This window comes from Penicillium roqueforti (assembly GCF_015533775.1).
Source record: "Penicillium roqueforti strain LCP96 04111 chromosome Unknown scaffold_07, whole genome shotgun sequence".
NCBI classification, from domain to species: Eukaryota; Fungi; Ascomycota; class Eurotiomycetes; order Eurotiales; family Aspergillaceae; genus Penicillium; species Penicillium roqueforti.
Window position 1 is genome coordinate 704,615 of NW_024067571.1, and position 20,343 is coordinate 724,957.

At 48.9% G+C, this 20,343-nt stretch overlaps 9 protein-coding genes across 9 annotated transcripts; 3 read left to right on the forward strand and 6 right to left on the reverse strand.

Moving 5' to 3' along the window:
* Nucleotides 1-1,861: 1,861 nt before the first annotated feature.
* Nucleotides 1,862-3,219, forward strand: LCP9604111_4061 (uncharacterized protein; the record flags this gene model as incomplete). Its single annotated transcript, XM_039071719.1, has 2 exons — nucleotides 1,862-2,130; nucleotides 2,193-3,219. 2 exons carry the CDS (start codon nucleotides 1,862-1,864, stop codon nucleotides 3,217-3,219), a joined length of 1,296 nt encoding a protein of 431 aa, XP_038930145.1.
* Nucleotides 3,220-3,405: 186 nt separating this feature from the next.
* On the reverse strand, nucleotides 3,406-5,354 carry LCP9604111_4062 (amidase; the record flags this gene model as incomplete). The annotated part of the gene is made up of 3 exons (XM_039071720.1): nucleotides 3,406-4,526; nucleotides 4,580-5,163; nucleotides 5,227-5,354. The coding sequence occupies 3 exons, from the start codon at nucleotides 5,352-5,354 to the stop codon at nucleotides 3,406-3,408; spliced, it is 1,833 nt and encodes a 610-aa protein (XP_038930146.1).
* A 180-nt stretch (nucleotides 5,355-5,534) lies between these two features.
* Nucleotides 5,535-7,084, reverse strand: gwt1 (putative GPI anchor biosynthesis protein Gwt1; the record flags this gene model as incomplete). The annotated part of the gene is made up of 2 exons (XM_039071721.1): nucleotides 5,535-6,929; nucleotides 6,989-7,084. 2 exons carry the CDS (start codon nucleotides 7,082-7,084, stop codon nucleotides 5,535-5,537), a joined length of 1,491 nt encoding a protein of 496 aa, XP_038930147.1.
* Nucleotides 7,085-7,463: 379 nt separating this feature from the next.
* LCP9604111_4064 (DEAD/DEAH box helicase) lies at nucleotides 7,464-9,125 on the reverse strand (the record flags this gene model as incomplete). The annotated part of the gene is made up of 1 exon (XM_039071722.1): nucleotides 7,464-9,125. The coding sequence occupies one exon, from the start codon at nucleotides 9,123-9,125 to the stop codon at nucleotides 7,464-7,466; it is 1,662 nt and encodes a 553-aa protein (XP_038930148.1).
* A 1,603-nt stretch (nucleotides 9,126-10,728) lies between these two features.
* LCP9604111_4065 (uncharacterized protein) lies at nucleotides 10,729-11,067 on the reverse strand (the record flags this gene model as incomplete). The annotated part of the gene is made up of 3 exons (XM_039071723.1): nucleotides 10,729-10,740; nucleotides 10,800-10,921; nucleotides 10,989-11,067. The coding sequence occupies 3 exons, from the start codon at nucleotides 11,065-11,067 to the stop codon at nucleotides 10,729-10,731; spliced, it is 213 nt and encodes a 70-aa protein (XP_038930149.1).
* Nucleotides 11,068-11,720: 653 nt separating this feature from the next.
* Nucleotides 11,721-12,726, forward strand: LCP9604111_4066 (bZIP transcription factor; the record flags this gene model as incomplete). The annotated part of the gene is made up of 4 exons (XM_039071724.1): nucleotides 11,721-12,048; nucleotides 12,103-12,500; nucleotides 12,550-12,609; nucleotides 12,664-12,726. The coding sequence occupies 4 exons, from the start codon at nucleotides 11,721-11,723 to the stop codon at nucleotides 12,724-12,726; spliced, it is 849 nt and encodes a 282-aa protein (XP_038930150.1).
* A 394-nt stretch (nucleotides 12,727-13,120) lies between these two features.
* On the reverse strand, nucleotides 13,121-14,562 carry LCP9604111_4067 (acyl-CoA dehydrogenase; the record flags this gene model as incomplete). The annotated part of the gene is made up of 3 exons (XM_039071725.1): nucleotides 13,121-13,487; nucleotides 13,548-14,396; nucleotides 14,468-14,562. The coding sequence occupies 3 exons, from the start codon at nucleotides 14,560-14,562 to the stop codon at nucleotides 13,121-13,123; spliced, it is 1,311 nt and encodes a 436-aa protein (XP_038930151.1).
* A 3,011-nt stretch (nucleotides 14,563-17,573) lies between these two features.
* Nucleotides 17,574-18,009, reverse strand: LCP9604111_4068 (Dabb family protein; the record flags this gene model as incomplete). Its single annotated transcript, XM_039071726.1, has 3 exons — nucleotides 17,574-17,652; nucleotides 17,714-17,942; nucleotides 17,991-18,009. 3 exons carry the CDS (start codon nucleotides 18,007-18,009, stop codon nucleotides 17,574-17,576), a joined length of 327 nt encoding a protein of 108 aa, XP_038930152.1.
* Nucleotides 18,010-18,849: 840 nt separating this feature from the next.
* LCP9604111_4069 (uncharacterized protein) lies at nucleotides 18,850-20,184 on the forward strand (the record flags this gene model as incomplete). The annotated part of the gene is made up of 2 exons (XM_039071727.1): nucleotides 18,850-19,599; nucleotides 19,672-20,184. The coding sequence occupies 2 exons, from the start codon at nucleotides 18,850-18,852 to the stop codon at nucleotides 20,182-20,184; spliced, it is 1,263 nt and encodes a 420-aa protein (XP_038930153.1).
* Nucleotides 20,185-20,343: the final 159 nt, after the last annotated feature.

Sequence of the window (20,343 nt, forward strand, 5' to 3'; positions counted from 1 at the left end):
CTATACCGTATTTTCGTTTTAACTAACCGACTATATATATATTTTAAGACTATAAAACAGCTAATATTAAGTGGTTATAAAAGGTAAGAGGAATATAGTAGTATATAAATTAGTATAATATTGTTTTACTTATAAATTTTATCGAATTTTAGTATTAAATAGCTTCTATAGCTATTAAGTATTAAAAGTCGATACCTTCCTACTATATATAATAAAGTCGATAGTATAAAGAGTTTCTAAAGCTAGCGAAGTTTAATTTTATTAGAAGTCTAACCGTTTAGACTAATTTTAAAATACTAATTATCTAGAAGGCTATTAAACTAAGATTTAATAAAGACTTTACCTTTAAAAATCATATATAGAGGAAGTGCCTACCCTACTATATTTATATATTTAATTATAGTTACCTACTCGCGATTTCTAGGTTATAAAAGTAATCTCCGACTATAGTATTTACTTCTAATTATAACTTTTACTGTTACAGTTAATCCTATAGCAAAACCCGTCTTATTAAAGTTATAAATATCGTCTAGATCGATTCTATACTAAAGAATAGTTTTTTAAACTAGATTAAACCACTCTCTAATAATCCTTAGGTCTTTACATTTCGCGTACTCGTAATTATAATATCTTAAGAATCGGGATATAAGGGTAGGGTACCGTTTAATAAAATATATAACCTAATTTTAGCCAACTAAAATAACCGGGGTAGTTCTATATTATTTAAGAAGAAGATCCGCTATTTCTCGTACTATAGAGGGCCGGGGGGCCGATCTACGAGAATCCATAGAGATTATCCATTTTCGAAGAGATTCCTCTTTAATTGCAGTCAATTTAGTTAAGTTAGCGCGAGAAGTCGCGCGTTATTGTATACCACTAAGGCGGTCCCGAAGGGTTGAACGCGGTACGTTAAAAGTGCGGGCGGTAGTAGAAATATTGGAAAATTCTTGATTCTTAAAAGCCTGGATAGCTAATAAGATCCTACCCTCTTTCTCTATTGAATCTTTAGAGGATTGAGAGCGTTTTGGTGGCATGGTGGGTGGTTGAATTAACTAGGTGCTAATTCATGGACGCGTTTTTGGATGGGGTGGCGGGTCGTATGTGGTGGCGGCTCGTATGTGAATTACGTTACACATTGTTAGGATTAATAGATCCTCCGGTATCCTCTGGTATGCTGACTTGCATACTCCGACAAACTAGGCATCCCGACTTTCCCCACTGCACTACGTAGTAATACTAAACAGCTTTTTTCTAAATCCTAAGATATAAGATATATAGCTCTGAGTTTCGCAGTTTGCGCTACTCTATCAACCCATAACTCTCTGCAGATTTCTCATTAATGCTTCTTCTTCTCAGAAATAGAAGTACATAATTCATCTCAGGAAACGGCAGCCATGCTTCCGTTTCTACTGTCGCCCAGGCTTAGTGATTTAGGAAAAGGACAGAGAATGTCTTTGCTTGCCATGATAGTTGTGGCAGTGCTAGTATTCAGGTTTACCGTGCAGCTATATCAAGCAAGAATGAAATTCAGAAGACTCCAGTCTCAAGGCATCGTACGTCTCTTGTCTCACCGAAAAGAATCCTAAGCTAACATCGCAAGCCAATCTTGCCTCACTCATTTTTATTAGGACATTTTCTCGTCGTAATCCAATTTTACAGAGACTGGGCCTTTGATGCCAACTTCATTCAGACCTTTGGTTTCTATATCAGCAGATACTGGCCGAAATTCTTTCCGAATGAGCAACAATGTCCCCCTGTCATTTACCTCGACGTATGGCCTATTTCCAGACCGATGGCATTTTCCCTACAGGCATATGTATCAAATCAAATGGAGATTGGAAGCAGCTTGCCAAAGTCTCCCATGCAAGGAGAGTTTTTGAATCCCATTTCGAATGGGAGGGACCTCAACTGCATGCACGGGGAGGAGTGGCACATGTGGCGCTCGAGATTCAACCCCGGATTCAGTCGGACCAATATTAGAACCTGGATACCTGCTATTATCGAGGAGGTTGATGCCTTTGCGAATGTGCTCAAAGGCCTTTCCAGTGGTGATGGTCAATGGGGTCAGGTTTTCCCTTTTGAGCAGATATCTAGCAACTTGGCATTTGATGTCACGGGGAGGGTGGTTCTGTAAGTCAAGCCTATCGATCGTCTTATATGGGGATTCACTACTTTTTCGCTGACAACTCCAGCGATACCCGGCTTAATTCCCAATCGTTATATCCCTCCCCTTTCACTATCGCTTACCGCGAGCAATTGAGCCGCATGGAAATAACTCTGAGCCTTCGCAAGCTTCTGTGGAGGATTACCCCGTTGTTCAAACTGATCGTACAACGTAAGAGAAACCAGCTCTTCAAACATCTCCGACCGTTTATCACAAACGGTATAAACGCCGCTAGCAATAGCCCACGAACCATAATCCGGTCTGCAGTTGAAGAGTATACTGGCGAGCTTGGAGGCAAGGGAACCGCCAATCCCCCAGATGAAGCCTTCATCGAACAAGTCTTCTACCAGCTGATGATATTTTTCTTTGGCGGTGATGATGCGCTGTCCATCACAATTCCCCGTGTATTCAGACAACTCCAGTTGAACCCGGAATGTGTCGCAAAATTGCGAGCTGAACATGACGCGATTCTCGGCTCCGATCCAAGCGTTGCCGCAGAAAAGATTCGCGAAGCGCCTCATATCCTGGACTCGTTACAATATACCCTGGGAGTGATCAAGGAGACACTGCGCATGAATCCAGCAACGATCACGATTCGGGAAGGTCAGCCTTCATTCAACCTGAAAATAAACGGCGAGGACGAGCCTTGGCCGACAGACGGGTTCGATCTTTTCGACAGCTCTATCACCATTCACCATGATCCAGCGAACTTTGTCGACCCGCTCAAATTCATGCCGGAGCGATTTTCCGCCCTAGAAGGCGACAGGTTGCATCCGGCGAAAAACATCTGGCGTGGGTTCCAACTTGAGCCTAGGAAATGTATCGGGCAGGAACTGGCGGTCGTTGTGCTCAAATTGGTGTTGGTCTTTACTGTACGTAGTTTTGATATTGAGATGGCCTGGGATCAATGGGATGAGCTGCGGGAACTGCAGGGCTTGAAAGTGGACCGGCGGACTGTTGAGGGTGAGCGAATGTATACCACCGGGAAAGCAACGTCGCACCCAAAAGATGGTGCGCCGATGCACGTACGGATGCGGCACTGGAGCAAGGAATAGTGCAAAGGTTGGACTGAATGAGGGGAGTTTGAAAGTCTGAATAGAGAGAGAGTTGGAAAATACAGAGGGAGACGTATATTGTTCAGACTAAGGAAAGGCTTGTCTCGTGACTTGTAAATGAACACATCGGAATATAATAAATGACAAAAATATCAACCGGCCACCATTGATTAGAATTGACTCTGCTTAATTGGATATCTTCTCCTTGGCCTGTGCGATAATATCTTCCCACACAGAGAGATCATCAGAAGGAGTTCGTAGACCCTTAGTTGCCGAGGCAATTTCACTTTCCTCGGGCGAAGAACTACTAGGCAGGTCCAAGATAGGCTCTCCATCTCGAGCAAAGGCGATCAGCTCTTCCTCGGTGCCCCATTCGCTCATAGCCATCACACCGATAGGCACACCGCCAGGGGTATAATCAACAGGACAACTGATAGCAGGGCAACCAGTAAAGTTGGCCAGCCAAACATATTCCATATTGCGCACAGATGATCCAGCATCCGACAAACCGCGAGATAAATCCGCCTCACCGCCGTCAATATGCCATCCAGGGATAGGAGTTGTGGGCGAAACAATGAGCAGACCGGGGTGGGTCTTGAAGAGATGCGCGAGATGCGTCATGAGGAGATTGCGTAGCCGCTGAGAGGCGAGCAAGTCCTGTGCGGTGACCTGGTACATGCCCATAGAGACAAGCACTTTGTTCGGGGCTGTGAGCTGCCGGATCTTGCTTGCATCAACGCCAGATGCGATCTCCGCCATGATGGTAAGAGCGTGGGCACGCTGACCCTCGGGAAGGTAAGGAATTGTGATATCGATAATGTTGTAGCCTTGCTCGCGATAGTAGTCGAGCGCCCGATCAAGTGCAGCGCGCACAGGGCCCTCGGCGCGGTCGATCCAGTCGCGCACAATACCAATTGTCTTCGTCCTTTTGACATCAGAGTCCGGCGGAACAGGATAGGGGAACTGCGATGAAATCGGGTCCTCTGAAGCTGGTGCCGGAGTGGCCATGATTCGATAGGCGAGGGCGAGGTCATCGATGCTGGCAGCCATAGGCCCGATAACGCCAACACTGGGCGCGAGACTTTGCGATGGCGCACCGGACACACGACCATGTGAAGGCTTCAGGCCCCAAATACCACAAAATGACGACGGGATACGAATTGAGCCTCCGCCGTCTGCGCCCAGCGCAATGGGTATAAGGCCCGCTGCGACAGCATATCCAGAGCCACCGGAGGAACCGCCACAATAGTACTCCTTATTGTGGGGGTTTCTAGGTGTTCCATAGTTCGGGTTATTGTTGGTTGTGTCTGGAGAGTATTAGTTAGCTACTGAAACTCGATGATGACCAATAAGAACTCACCCAGTCCAATCTCATGCATAGAAGTTTTTCCGATGATTATAGCTCCGGCGTCCAGCCATTGCTTTACACACCACGAGGTTGCATCGGTACCGTGCTTGAAATCCAGCTTCGAGCCTAGCGTGCGCTTATACCCCGTGAGGTGCACCTCATCCTTCACTGCGACCGGCACGCCGTCGAGTGGACCCAACGACTCGCCCTTCTTGTATCGCTCCGTAGATTCTTCCGCTGCTGCACGAATCAACTCGACCTGAGACTCAAGGAAAGCAACCGAGTGTTTCCCGGACGGCTGAATATCACGCCGGATTAGAGGCAATAGCGTCTCGACGACAGCGGTCGGAGTCAGCTCCCCCGACAAGTAGAGCGCACGGTAGTCTGCAGAAGTATAGTATCCATGAACTCCCTTCCTGCGCTCCACAACTGCAGATGCCGCTTTCGCTGCTGACTCGGCCTGGGTAGTATTGTCGACTGGAATCACAGTTGGATCGTAGCGGCCGGCGTACTGGCCCAAGTGAGAGATTTCACGAATGACGCCGAAGCCAGCATTACGCCAGAAATGACTTTGGATAAACCCGATGTTATGGATTCTGGAAGGAACAGCGGGGTATTAGTATGTGGCGATCACTCAATGGAGCTCTCCTATAGCTTACAATGTAGCGCCGATGGCTAGAGGCACGCCACGGAAGACCGGTAGGACCTGGTCTTCATACTTGTACGGCACATTAGGACCCTCAAGTGCTGGAGGGTAATTAAGAAAAGATTGTTCATTGACAGGCATAGTGTTAGGTGCAGAATGGTTTGCGTGACTCTCGGAGCGGGCTCATATGTTGCTCCACCAATATCACATGCCGCGGCTAAACTCGAGTTACGTCAGAGGTTTATGTCCCTGCAGGTGAACATCTATAGTTATGCAATGTTTAAGTTAGATAATACTACATCTATAGGTATTCCATTATATCTACAAGCTCAACTTAATATTGTACTTGTCCATCCCCAAAGCAGCACCAGTTAACACCGCCGCATAGACAATTAGAATGCCCATGGCTTGCGGCGTGTTGAGATCCAATGTTGGAATGGTCAGGTTCACTGCTCCAGTGAGCAGGTTCGCAATCAGGAACAATGCAAGGCCACCGCGGTTGAAGGCATGTAAAATCCGACTGGTCGCAAATGACGTCTGCTCTGATTCGCTTTCCTTGCTAGTCGCACGGTGGACCGCGGGGAAAAACACAGTCTCTGTCAGACAGAACAGGAAAAGCTGGGCGCTGTTGAATGCTGACACCCAAAGCACATACGGCATGTTAGCCAGCCGGCGCGACACTGGGATGTTGGCACCATAGCCAAACGCGTAGGTGGAATTGAAGAAGAACATGGTAGACCAGAACATTCCCTGCAGAACCAAGCACACCAGAACAGAGCTCCGTGCCTGCTGAGGCGATATTGTGGCCGAGGTACCACGAGGAATGATGCGGACTCCAACACCCCGTCCAGCGAGGAAGATTGCAAAATATCCGATGAAAGAAAAGACTCCCTCTCGGTTCTTGGAGAGTAGATCTGGTCCCCGAGGAGACACAAGAATGTAACCCTTGAGATCAGTCGACTCCAGAGTGACTTGGTAGAGTACTGCAATTCCAAGTGCAAGTACCTCATACGAGGGAATCAATGTAGTCAAGGAGTCGAATAGCTCCACGAAAGGAGGCAAAAAGCCAAGCGTGAAGAAAAAGTTCCAGTGTACACCATATTCCGTCACATGTTCCGCGTAGTCCAATCCTTTCACACTCCACAGTCGGATGAGGCCTAGCACAAGCAGAGGAATGGAGTGCCGAGCCGACCCAATCAATCTCTTATGCAAAGCTAATTTTGGGGATTTCGAGTCCCGGCCCTTCAAAACCGCACGCGCAGAGACTACTCCAGCCGAGAACACAAAAGAGCCCACACCCAAGTCCATCAAAGATGTTCCCCAGTTCTCTACCTTGGCAAAACGACGTGGAAACGCGCGGAAGTCGACTGCGAGAATAGCTATGCAGGTGACAACCATCATGGCCGCACGGTACGTGGTCAAGAATGGGTGAATGGGCAAAGCCTGCTGCTCCTCCTGGGAGCTCTCATTTTTGGCCTTGGGTTTGCGGGGAGGTTTGGCTTTTTGGGGTGTTCGCAGGCCGTTTCGGGTGAGGAATAGGAGGACCGCGGGGGAGATGAGGAAGATGTTGAGGAGAAGCGGTGCGGAGGAGTATGCAGTCGTTGCGAATAAGATGGCTAGTACATTGAGGATGAAGTCGGTCGCGAGCGCTGCAGGACTGTAGGGCGTGAAGAAGGATAGACGAGACTGGAGCGCTGACCAAAGGAGGACAGAAGTCTAGAGTGGTCACAGGTCAGAATGTATAAATTGCAAGATAAAGTCTTGAGGTTTCTCACTGATGCAACGAGTGTCACTGCATTGATCTCGAGGATTGTGCTTCCCGCAAGATTAGACACAAAAGCCTCCTTGCGAGCTTTGTAGCTCGGATCCATATTGGGCAGTTATCAATATGGATAGCTGATCGCCCTGAAATGTTCCAAGTTAAAAATGACGTGGTGGAATGGTAGAGTGTTGAAGCTCTAAATGTGTGTTTCTTGTGATCACCTGACCATTTTAGTATCCCCAAGAACAACTGTCAAGATCAATAATGACACTGTGTCAATTAAGTCGGAATCTTGTGGACTCAAAGCAATGGTGAGTACCGTGGCTAGCTTCCAGGTTGGTTTTTACAACTTTACATCAAGATGCGGCAACTGTTCGCAAGTAATTTTGGTTTCGATTAAGGAATTTTGTGTAGCAGGTCGTTAGTCTCTAGTGTCTATGGATAATAACATTTTAGCACGCTGTGCTCGACATCAATATGCAAAAAGATCATGATCTCGGCTTTCCACGTCCGCCGCCACCACCACGACGTGCACCACGGCCTCCGCGCCCTCCTCCGCGCTTCTCAACGCCGCCTCGGTCTCCTTGACCAGCTCCAGGGCTGAGTGCATCGCGATTCTTGCCACCTCGGGAAGAGTTGCGAGGTCTAGAGGATCCTCCTCGGTTCATCTCATTGGGGTCTGCATAGGTGAAACCCGGAACGCCCTTCAAGCCCATCTTGCCAATGACCTTTCTGTCCATTGGGGGAGGCTCGGGGCATCCCATGCCCTTGACAGCCATCTCGTTGGCGAGTTGAACAAGGCCAGCCTTGTCGAGACGAAGCTGCCTCAGAAGACCGGACCCAGCGAAGAAACCAATGAAAGACGAGTAAGCACGTTGCTTCGACTCTTCGTCGATGGTGTACATGGCCGCTAGGACAGCCTTGGAGCATGAAGCAGCGCCAGCATTGATCGCTTCGGAGTCGGGATGGGGCTTGATGGGCAACTGGCGGTTGTTCTTGATGAAGAACGACTCGCCCTCCGTGAGGAGAATGATAGCGCGACCGTCAGCGCCAGCACGGGCGGTACGGCCGACGCGGTGAACGTACTGCTCGCCGTTCGATGGCAAACCGACCTGGATGACCAAGTCGACGTTGGGGAAATCCATACCACGACCAATAACATCTGAAGCGAAAAGGATTCCGGATTCGGCTTCCTTGAACTGGTTGGTGGTTCTTGTGCGAGCACCCTGGTTGAGTCTGGAGTGGATCTCGAACACCTTCAAATGAACCATGCCCTTGCAGAAGACTCCTGCGAGGAGAGCAACCATGTGTGCAGTCACGCCGAAAACGATAATTTTTGAGCTAGTCTTGATTTCATGCTTGAGCAGGGAGGCAAGTGTAGTGAAGGTATCTGCCACAGATGGCATCAGCACGTAGTACTGGGGAACTCTCTCATGGGTTGGTGCTTCGTTCTTATCAATGGTGGAAATGCTGGTGTAGTCTCTCTTCAACACAATATTGACCACATCCTTGACTTTGGGTGGGACAGTGGCTGAGAAGCACATGCCTTGCCACCCAGTGCTCTTTTGTGGGATCAGTTGGAGGATGCGCTTCACATCAGCGATAAAGCCACTCTCAAGCATCGTGTCGGCTTCATCCAAGACCAATGTCTGGATGTTAGACAACTTCTTAGCGGTGGGAGTTTGAGAAAGGTAGTCGCACAGGCGTCCCGGGGTGGCGACAAGAATGGAAGGTGCGCCCTTCATGAAGCGCGAATGAGCGGATGCTCGGGCTGTTCCACCGACTGCAACATGGCACTCAAGAGGAGTGGGAAGTTGCGAGGTTAGTTCATCACACGCCTTGGCAATTTGTTGGGCAAGTTCTCGGGTTGGGGTAATGATCAAGATGCCGACCTTGCCTTTGGGTGGCGCGGTATCACCTTGAAGCAGGCAGTGCAATGCAGGCAACAAGAAAGCAAGGGTTTTTCCAGTTCCGGTTTTGGCTTGGACAAGACAGTCACTGCGCCAACTTGGCAGCTCGTTTAAAACACGCTGCTGGACAGGGGTCATATTGGTGAAGCCCATCACCTCAAGGGCTTTGAGGAGCCTGGCATCCAGCTTCCCAGCCATAGTTGAGTACAGCTGAGTATCTTTGAGTTGAAGACCTTCCATGATGGTCGAGGCTTATATTTCTTCAAGAAACTGCAGTTAATTGCTTTGATGAAAATTCAAACTCGAAGTGGCGAGTGAATGAATGTTAATGTTTGTTGACAAAACAAGACAAAGAGAAGGTGTGAGTGAGTGTAATCTTTCTTCCTAGTTTCTTCTAGTTTAGCAAAAGTTTAGACTGATGCTTGATGATGTGAATCATTACAAGTTTACATTTGACAAAGAAGAGATTTGTTGCCAAGCATTTAAGATTGTCCTAAAGTCTGGTATGCATTATGTGATTGGCCATCTAAGACCCACTATCTTCGCTTGATATCACGTGAATTGTGGGGCAGTTCCTGGGAAGTCAGACTAACCGCATGCGGTAATTCGCCTGCTCAGAGTCTTTTTTTCATGTGAAAATATATCAGGGGTCCAAATACATGGCCAAAATTAGATGGATGTTATGGCTATACTTCTAGTAGTTATTCCTGCTGAGAATTCCTTCTCGTGGCCATATCTCCGGAGGCTTTGATCCGGCGGGGGAAACTTCTAGAAGTTTTAGGGCATAGGTTAGTGCGATCATTTACATTGAAAACATGCAGCGATTTACAGAGGAGAATGATCTGGAAGAAACGCATAGCAGCATGTCAGAACTCAGATTTTCAAGAAATCCCTGCAAGATGCTTCGAGGCCATATCCTATTGATATGATTCGCCCAATAGTCCTAGTCTATCACCCAATATGGGGCGAAGACCGATACATAGTAGCACCTACGTAGGTCCTCCGTACTTCTGTTGGGCCATTCTATTGTTGTAAGCAATCTCCGATGATGTCCCTAACAGGGTTGTCAGCTTCGCCAAGGACATCTCAGCCAAATTATAACATTTTCCTCACTTTATGACAGTCACCTTCCTTGCCACCCGTCATGAACACGAATCATTCCTCATCCAATCAAATACTTTGTGCGCGTTTTTATTCTCACCGACTAGAATATATTCGGGACGGTTGGCCAATATGGTAAATTCAAGAGTGGCTACTCGGTTAGGGCTCACGGCGAATAACGCCGACATCAGATCCATATGATCGACCGGAGGTCACGGACCGTGTCTTAAACCAGTGCAAACGTCCGCATACACGCCGCTTAAACTCGTAAGGTCTACTGTGTAGCATTTTCATGACCGTGCCCAATTCCCCACTTGCATACCTCCACATCATGGCGATCATGTACAACGTATGCTGGACATGTCGGTGTCGCTTGTATACGTTTCAGTCAATTATTAAACGTCGGTAAGCATGAGTTATGCTCTGGCAGATTTCGAGTGAGCAAGGCGCAGCATCTATGGGGGAGTGATTCTAACTATGTCTCCGGAATGGTCTAATTAAGTCTCCAGAATAGGTAGAATCCCCTAAATGGTCAATAAGATCCTTAGACGCATCAAACATCAAAATGCAGAGGTCATCCGGTTTCTCAATTCCCGTCAGAGCGGACACGGTGGTGCTCGAATAATAAAATTGCAATCCCCCGCTAAAGTCCTTCGGGTGAACATAAGACCACGATAATAGAAGTGTCAAAACCTTGCGGCTATTGCGGACAAATGCCTTTCAAACAATCAGTCTAACAACATCAGATGCCCTTCTTCTAAAGATGTTAGTCTGCTTATACTGTGCAAATAATTCTCCGGGGCCCGTGGATACCTGGACATTCTCGGGGACCATCGGGGGCCAAAGGATTCTCGTCCGCCTTTTACTCCGTACATATCTCCACAAGGACGCTATCTCCACAAAGACGCGGATCATCACCGATGGTCTGTGAATGCCTTATGGCGCAAGCCGTCTTTTTAGTACTTTTTCTGTGCGCCCCGGCTTGACGGAACAACACTCAACTTGTATCGCTCAGCCAGCACACAGAACGGAAAAGGAGTACACGGTACGGAGTACGGAGCACCCCATAAATGCCCATCATTATGGCGCACGGCTTGGCGCCAACAGAAGACCCTTGAGTAAGTGGGAGCAGGAGTCGAAAAAAAGCGGACCTCGCGATGGGGGCGGCTCACCGTAGTGGCTGGAAAGAAAACACTATATTCATGACCCGTACGGAGTACTCCGTAGCTATCCACACAGTTCGATCTCTCCACGCTTATTGGGTGCTTAGGGGTCGGCTTAGAGTCTCGCTTTCGCCGCATCATCGGGGAGATTTGCCTGGCTTGTTAAGCAATCTGGAGAAAATGAGGTGTCGTGTTGAAGAGGGGGACAGTATTCAGGTCTTATTCAGCCACTCGGTTGCTGGGAAGGTTATAATCACGCCCTGAAAGGATCCATGGCTATACCACGCACATCATCTTTATTTTCCTCCCCACACCGTATAGTCGTCCAAGCTAATCTAGCCCTGAATTGGCACGATCTGTCACGCTCTCTCTTCCTTGATCCCTGCTCCGCTCGGAAATAGTCTCGAGCCACCCACACGCCATCTTTCAAAACCAGTGATCCACCACTTCCCCTCATGTTAGGCTGAAGTGCTGGGTTCATGGTCGCCAGCGGGGGGTTCTCTTTGAAAGGTTCTGGGCAACGGAGGGGAGCTTTATATCGAGTCTTGGGTGTGCGAGGAAACCAATAATCATGAGCTCTCAAGATGAACCACCTGCGAGGAGACGTGAATCTCGATCGGGGTCAAGGAAAGTCTCGACATTGTCCGCGGAACAACTAGAGCGAAAGCGTGCCAACGATCGAGAGGCTCAACGGTCCATTCGCCAACGCACCAAGGAGCATATAGAACATCTTGAGTCACAAATTGAGGAGATGCGGCTCCGAACCGAGCGGTTCGATGAAGTCGTGCAACACAATGCCTTTCTGGAGAATGAAGTCATCCGATTGAAGCATCAAATTGCTGCTTTGACTGGCCGACCGGAGTTTGCCTCCAGTAACGAACCGATGGCTTCGTTTCGAAGTGAGTGGTCTTTGGGAGAACCCCGGAATAGTGCAATATCGGGTATTCCAGCAGGGGCATTGCCACCGCCACACTTCACTGCAACATCCCACACCCAGCCATCGAGCCTGTTAGTACCGCGTCGAGCGTCTCCTCAGCATGACTGGCAGCAACCATATCCGCCCACAAGGTCGCCGTCGCTCGGCGCAGCCTCCAATCCCGAATTCCCGAATCGTATGGAGCCATATCCCATAGATAGTCGAATTCACCAAGGACAACCCATCTGCCCACCTCAGCAACAATCCGAATCCTCTTTCTCCGAATTCACTTACAGCGATCGGTCACTTTCCATGTCGAGTGCCAGTCCCGTTCCTCAGCCCACTTCCGCCCAAGTCTACCAACCCTCCACATCAGCTTACCCGCAACCAATGCCTCAATCGCAACGGACGGATCCGACATACGAGTTTCCATGGGTGCCTCCATCGTGAATAACGCATGTGCCAGCAACCGGGGCTGTTCAAGGATATTGATTCGGTGGAAACACAATGCCTTGCGAGTTCAGGCGATCTGGTCTCCTGTCATGTGAGCTTCGTTCAAGAACCTCGATACGAAGATGCATACTGATCATTGCTATAGGTCTCAAAGCAATACTCCATAGTCGTCGCGGAAATTGCGATTGGAATTGTCTTTCATGCATAAATAATAACGACAAAAATGATAACAGAAATAATCGCCCTGTCGAATGAAGTAAGCTGTCCGAGCACGGTCCATCTACAATATGCGACTCGATGAGTGGTGCTCAGCCGACGCCAGAAGATGATTGCTAGAATTGGATATACAAACAAGGCTGGGCACATTCGCATGGCCTCAGTCTGCTCTTTACTCTTCTTGTACACAGTTTGACATTCATATATCTCGGAGTGAATTCGAAATGGTCACAGGGATGACCCATGATGGCTCTTCATGTTTTGTGTATACCCCAAAGGGAACAATGAATACATACCCAGAAACAATCAATACGCCAGATCCTGCATGGAATCAAACTATATACAAACAAAGCCATTTGGCGTAGGTAATCACCCCCATCACACGTCTAGTTGGTGTACTTCTTCTGCAGAATCTTGGCAATGGTCTGGAGCTGGATGTTGCTGGTACCCTCGTAGATAGCGCCGATCTTGCTGTCACGGTACATCTTCTCAGCAATGCCCTCACGGACGAAGCCCATACCACCCATCCACTCAACAGCAGAGCTGGACACGCGGCCGGCAACCTGGGAAGCGAAGAGCTTAGCCATAGCGGCGTCCTGGACGAAGTCCTGGCCGGCCTCCTTCTTGCGGGCGGCGTTGTAGACGAGAGCGCGGGCAGCGGCAATCTCAGTGTAGGCCTGCGCAATCTGGTGCTGCATACCCTGGAAGTTTCCGATGAGGTCGCCGAATTGGCGACGGTCGTTCCAGACGTATCTTTGGTTTGGTCAGCTTATCGGATTCATATGCGGGTGTAGAGTGTACAAGAAAGCTTACCGTACGGCGTTCTCCCATGCACCGAGGGCCAGACCGGTCATCTGAGCTGCGATACCAATACGGCCCTCGTTCAAGGTGCTGATGGCGTACTTGTATCCCTGTCCTTCCGTGCCGAGCAGGTTGCTCTTGGGGATGACACAGTCGTCGAAGTTGAGCACACAGGTGCTGCTAGCGCGGATTCCGAGCTTCTTCTCCTTCTTGGCGATGGAGAAACCGGGGGTATCCTTCTCGACAATGAAAGCAGTGATACCGCGGTAGCCCTTGCTGGGGTCAATGTTGGCAAAGACGATGAAGATACCAGCCTCCATAGAGTTGGTGATCCACATCTTAGAGCCGTTGATCTTATAACCATCGGCGGTCTTCTCGGCCTTGGTCTGGAGCGCGAAGGCGTCGGAACCAGACGCGGGCTCGGAAAGACAGAACGAACCAACAGTGCCGGAAGTCAGCTTGGGCAACCAGGTACGGTGAGACTGGGCATCTCCGTGCGTCAAGATGGCGGTGTTGACGAGTGTGTTGTGGACATCGACCAGCACACTGACACTGGGGTCGACGCGTGCCAACTCCTCGATCGCGACGATGGCAGCGGTGAAGTTCATGCCAGCGCCACCGAACTCCTCGGGCACCTCAATGCCCATCAGGCCCTGCTCGAAGAGCTGCTCGACGACCTTGGGATCCATGTGCTCGGCTTCGTCCATATCCCGTACCTTGGGGCCAATTTGCTCCGCGGCGAACTTCGATACCGAGTCGGCCATCAGAGACTCCGTCTCAGACAAATGGGTGATGGGTGTCGGGGTCAGCTCGGAGATGTCGACCTCCCGCCGGCGGGGTGTGGTGGAAAATGCATACGCGCTATAATGGGGGTAAACTGGTTAGCAAATTTGTTTTGAATAGCATTGATGTGCTCATGGGCAAAACGGTACCTCTGCACGGGCCGGCCAGCAGCGAGGCGCTTGCCCGCTAGGCGGACTGTAGGGGCACGCGACAAAGGTCGCAAAGAACGAATAATAGAAGCCATTGTGATATAAGTGTGGAATAAGCTCAAGGTGCTACGAGGAAGAAAAGGAAGGGAAAAAGAGTAACCTCGGGAGGAAGATAAAGGTCATATGTAAATCACGGGGTCGCTATGAGCCGAGGTCGGTTATCGGCGGCGTTGGGGCTCCGCGGGGATGTGGGGCTGGTTTTACCGCTGGGCTCTTTTACCTAGGTTGACCGGAACGACGGGAACAATATGGCCATTTAGGGCAATATGATACTTGTACTTGCGTCAATCTTTATTCTATATGTCATCGTCAATCTCAATGTCCGGGATATTACAATTAGATTATCTAGAATACAAAATAGAAGTACAAAAGTAGCATCAGCTGCTATCAACAGGTCAACTGCAAGTCAAGGAGCTTGACGCAGATCATATTCGGGCGGATCAGGTTCGGGCTTATCAGTGGAGCAACCTGGATCTCTGTGGCTCTCACTCTTGGACTTTGATTTCAGGACAGAAGAAGCAAAATCCACTGAACTCTTGTAGAAGAACTGTAACATGATTAGTTCGCCTCTTGATACCTAGCGCCTCGGATTGGACTTTGGAATCATCAGGCAGGCTGGGTTGTTCATGAGCTGGTCAATGATGGAGGGGCTCCGATTCGCCCCGATCAGCATAACCCTGTGGGGTGCGGCTCAAAGCGTCCTAGTCAAAGCGATCGGAGTAGAAGGCGCCTGCTCGGCACAGATGCCGACAGCGGGAAAGAGCTCAAGATCGGGCCGAAACATTGGCGGCCGATCCGAGAAGGAGCCGACTCCTCCTTGGAGCTTGAATTATGGCGTGGAATCATTGGACGAGGAGGATAAAGGGATATATTTCCCAATCAGGAAATCACCTAGCCATTGTGTTGTAGGAACGGAGGATTTCAGTTCGTCTTTTGTCAAGATCCATTTCCATCAAGGGCACCACATGTAGCGCGTTTGCTACTTGTCAAGAAAGTAAAGTACATAAAACAGCAAGGAACCCTAATGGTGGGTAGTCATTAATTAACTAGATGTGCTTTGTAATCTAACCTGTCAGCCCTGGAGCATACAATAGCGATTCCGCATTGCGCGTGTGAAAATAATAAGGACATGGAATGCCGAGGCCAGTACAGAAGCAAAAACGGTCAAAAGGCCCCAGAGGAATGCCATCCTCGCCTTGCATATATGGTACATCCGGTATCATTCATCTCACCTAGCTCAGGTTCTCGGAGGGAAGAAATCGGACAAAACAACAGAGGAACGCTGTCGGCACGACAACCCCTCACGCCACCTAGGGGAGGGGCTTGCCGCCCTCCTTCAAACCATGGTACTGCGTAGACTAAAAATGACAGTTTGAGTCTCAGGAGAACACCAAATAAACAAAGCTTTGAAATAAGAGATTGAAGAAGGAGAACAAGCAGAAGAGCTAGAGGAACCCCAGGTGAAGCATCTCAGAGGGCAACGACTTTGTCTTGCGAGTATCATTATTCGGGTTCCTCGCGGCGGCGTTTGCGAGTAGACAAAGTAGAGAGACTGGCAGTTGGGGCCAATGACTTGCGGATCTCATCGACACACTTTAGGTCGGACTAAATTTGCTCTTCTTTTTTAGTAACAATATAATTGGGTGCATTTTGAAGGCACCGGGATACTTCGTTCCAATATGCATGTGTGATGCACACTGTATTTGACGCATTCCTTGTGTGATATCTAGAATAGTACAGGCCACTCCAAGGGCTTTGAAATCCCTTGCAGCATTCATGGACGCCGGTGGCGGTCTTTGCAAAGGTGAGTTGTTGCATTAAAGGAGATAGTATTGTAAGCTGCGCGGCCGCACGGGATCGAATGACAGGATCATCGCTGTTCATATCAGTGAGCATATCCGAAAAGCGGTTAAGTAGCTCGATCATATCAGGATCAATTGTAGGAACAAGTCTTCGCCGCTTGTTCGACTGGAAAGCCTGGCTTGGCGCTTGGCCTGACATCGACGACTGCATGGTTGGCTCTGATAGCTGAAGTTGCTGAATGCTTGGTAACTGGTGACCTCGATAAAGCCTTTCCCTTTCTTTCACTTCACTCGCAGATAGCTTGCCGTTCAGCTTGCTGTGTTGGGATTCTCTTTGTATACCTAGAAAGATGCTTCTTCTGATTTCTAGAGGATGGGATCTGGTGGCTTTGTAGCATGGAGCTATATAGAGAGATTCATGGCAGTAGCTAGATCATCATCTTCGATCCATCTTCATATCATCGCTTTCTCGTTGATCGCTTCTCTCTTGCAGTCGGCATCTACATCAGTATTGAATGGCTTGAGCAAGGAGATACAGAAGGGGATTATTACAGGGACCCCCCATCATCGCTAATTCGACCGGAAATTCCACAGACGCAGCGCGGCAAGACGCGTCGGAATACCTGAAGTATGCAGCGACGAAGATGAAAGAGCACTACGACAATACCCACAAACCGAAACACTTCGCAGTAGGAGACGAAGTCTTCTTGCGACTGTGGAAAGGGTACAACATACCCTTTGAACGGCGCCCTTACGAAAAAGCTGGGGCAGCAATACGCCGGATGCTTCACCATCCTCGAGCGAGTAGGTCGCTTGGCCTATAAGCTCGACCTACCGCAGAGCTGGAAAGTCCATCCAGTCATTAGCATCGAACACCTGGAGCCTGCGCCATCACCAGACCCATTCGAACGAGAGGTCCAGTCAGTGGACATATGTTTTTACACCCCTAGCCCCACTCCCCTATGATTATATAATATACTGCCGGTCGAAACCCCCATGAATTCATATTGTAGGGTCTTGTACTACGCGTTTTAGGTAGGCGGTATACTAATATGGTTGCGGTGAACTGGGTGGGGCTATAGGGTGTAGAAACTTATGTCCAGTCACTGTAGAATGTAGAATTAACTCTGGCAGAATTAAATCTATGCCTTATGTGTAAAGCGTAATCAGGCCTAATCAATCAGACATAGGGGGTCGAATCGACAATGAGGGGGGTCCCTGTAACAATCCCCAGACTTTAAGACTTATTCATCGGCTTGATCGGTCTCAAAGTCAAACCGAACCAAATCCTCTTTATAAGGAATAAAGTATGTGCTTGTGATCCTAGAAACCATGAGCTCCCGTTATTTACCAAAATTTCGAGGCTTCAAGGGGTATCGCTTACCTTTCATGTTCACTGCTAGCTTGATACTCAGCCAATGCTGCTCGATTCTCGTGGTAGCTCACAAGAGCATAGTCAAATCCCTTGCTCTTTTCAATTGGGGTTGTGATTGAGGGACCTCCAACATCAAGCCTCTGGCTTATAACACAGGGCAAGGACTTGAGTGTCTTAATTTGGGAAAGGAACTCCTCCTTCACTTCGTTTCCGACGTCCTTGCGAAACTTGAACAGAACTGTTGAGGTTAATTAAGTAATTGGTTGTTCTCGTGGTTTAACCATACCAATGTGAACAAGAACCATTGTGAATATCAGTCTTATGCTGCTGAAATAAAGTAGTTGTAGACCTAAAATCGGAACGTAGTTCTCTTTTCAGTGGATGCCGAGGTCCTTGGCGGAACTTTCCCGCCTTGGCGCAGTGTTTTTCTCTTTGCGGGGACTCGGAGTATACTGTGACTGTTAATTTCAGGCTTTTTTTTCTCATTTAATAACGGGCAAATTCAACGCTCTTGAGGAGCCCTGTCAGCTCTGTGATGCACTCTCCACTACGGTCTGTAACCGCTCCGCCTGTCGGAGGTGTTGTGAGGAGATTTCCCCGCGTCGCATCATGTAGGAAGGCCAACGTAGCCTGTGTGAACGATAACCGCACGTTATTATCCTTTGAGTCACCTAATAAGGCGGCCTTGACACTCTCCGGGTTTTACTACGGTAAAAAAAGGTCCAGCCCTTTTCGAAAGTGGTCGGGGTTTGTAAAAGAGTGGGGTCGATTTCACGGGGTTTGACTACATGTTGTGGTAGGAATCTTATGTCTGACTGAATAGTAAGTAGCATATGCTGTGCCTCGATGAATCACCCCAGTAATAAGAGCCATTATACAATACTGTTCATTTTCTCTCCAGTTCAATCGGTAATTCGCTAATCTTGTCTTTCGCGATACACCCATACTAGCATGTATAGATCCCGACCTAATGGCTTTCCGGCATTTGCACGACCTGGCATTAAATTAAAAGTAATTTATCGAGCTCAGTCACTCTTCTCTTCCTAATATTTCGCTTTATCCGGTTTCCTTCGTGCTCCACCTTTTTATTCACTATTTTCTCACGCGAGGGAATTCCACCATCCCCAACGTGAATCCCTCGCACCATGGGATCTGTCGATATCCAGGAGGGTGTCCAGGAATCTCCCCCCAAAACGCCTCTGATCGAGGATGCCCCAGACGGAGGGCTCACGGCATGGTTGCAAGTCCTGTGTGGCCATCTGATTGTCTTCAATGTCTGGGGTTACATCACTTCCTATGGCATCTTCCAGTCCTACTATACCACGGCTCTAAATCGCAATGCCGCGGATATCTCCTGGGTCGGTTCCCTACAGATCTTCTTCGTCTACTTCCTAGGAACATTCTCCGGCCGAGCCATGGACGCGGGCTATCTCCGCGTCACTTTGGTCACGGGCCTGTTCCTACAGTTGCTGGGCGTCTTTATGACCTCGCTGGCGACTAGCTATTGGCAGCTACTGCTCTCTCAAGGTATCTGTCAGGGCATCGGGGATGGGCTGCTATTCTGTCCTATCGTCGCTTTGATGTCCACCTATTTCACGCGGAAGCGCACAATAGCCATCTCTATCTCCGCGTGTGGTGGAGCCACCGGCGGCCTGGTCTTTCCCGCCATCGCGCAGACCCTCCTACACCGCATCGGCTTTCCCTGGACTATCCGTGTCATGGGCTTCGTGCTCCTGTTCAATGCAGTGGTTATCATGGCCTGTGTGCGGCAGCGGCTGCCTCCGCGCAAATTAGGCCCATTGATCGAGTTCAAAGCGTTCACCAATCTTTCCTACACTTTCTTCGCGTTAGGGACGTTTTTCTGCTTCTGGGCCGTCTACTATGCCTATTATTATGTTAGTTCGGCCCACGTTATGTTTTTTTTCTGTTTGTTTGTGTGATTCATCCTAACTGACGAACATATCCAGGTCCGCTCGTTTAGTCGAGATATCATAGGTGTTTCTGATTACACCTCCTTCTCCATGTTGATGATCATGAACGGACTAGGCTTGCCTGGCCGTCTAATCCCAGCGTACCTTTCGGACCGGTACTGTGGTCCCGTCAACGCATTTATTCCAGTCAGCGCCATAGCGGCCATCCTACTATACTGCTGGGCTGCCATTGACTCTTACGGGGGTCTCACGGCCTTTGCTGTGGTCTACGGCTTCTTCGGCGGCGGTGTGCAGAGTCTCTTTCCATCGGCGGTAGCGAGCTTGACGGATGAACCGAGCAAGGCCGGTGTCCGTATCGGGATGATCTTTTCTATTGTTAGTATCGCCTCTTTGACAGGGCCTCCGATCGCAGGAGCCCTCATCGATCTCGACGGGGGTCAGTATCTATATGCGCAGCTCTTCGGTGGGACATCCATGATGATAGGTTGTCTCCTGCTTATTATGGCGCGATACTTTAAGTGTGGCATGAATTTGTATCAGCGGATGTAGAGAGATAGAAAAAGGGTAAAGAAAGCCTAAATGCGAGCATTTGGACAGGCAGCAGGGGGACGGCCACGAGATTATCACGGTTTAATGTGGGCTTATAAAAAATATACGTATAAGAATATCACCATCTGCAGTCATGGCTATGTTGTCGAGAATGGGTCA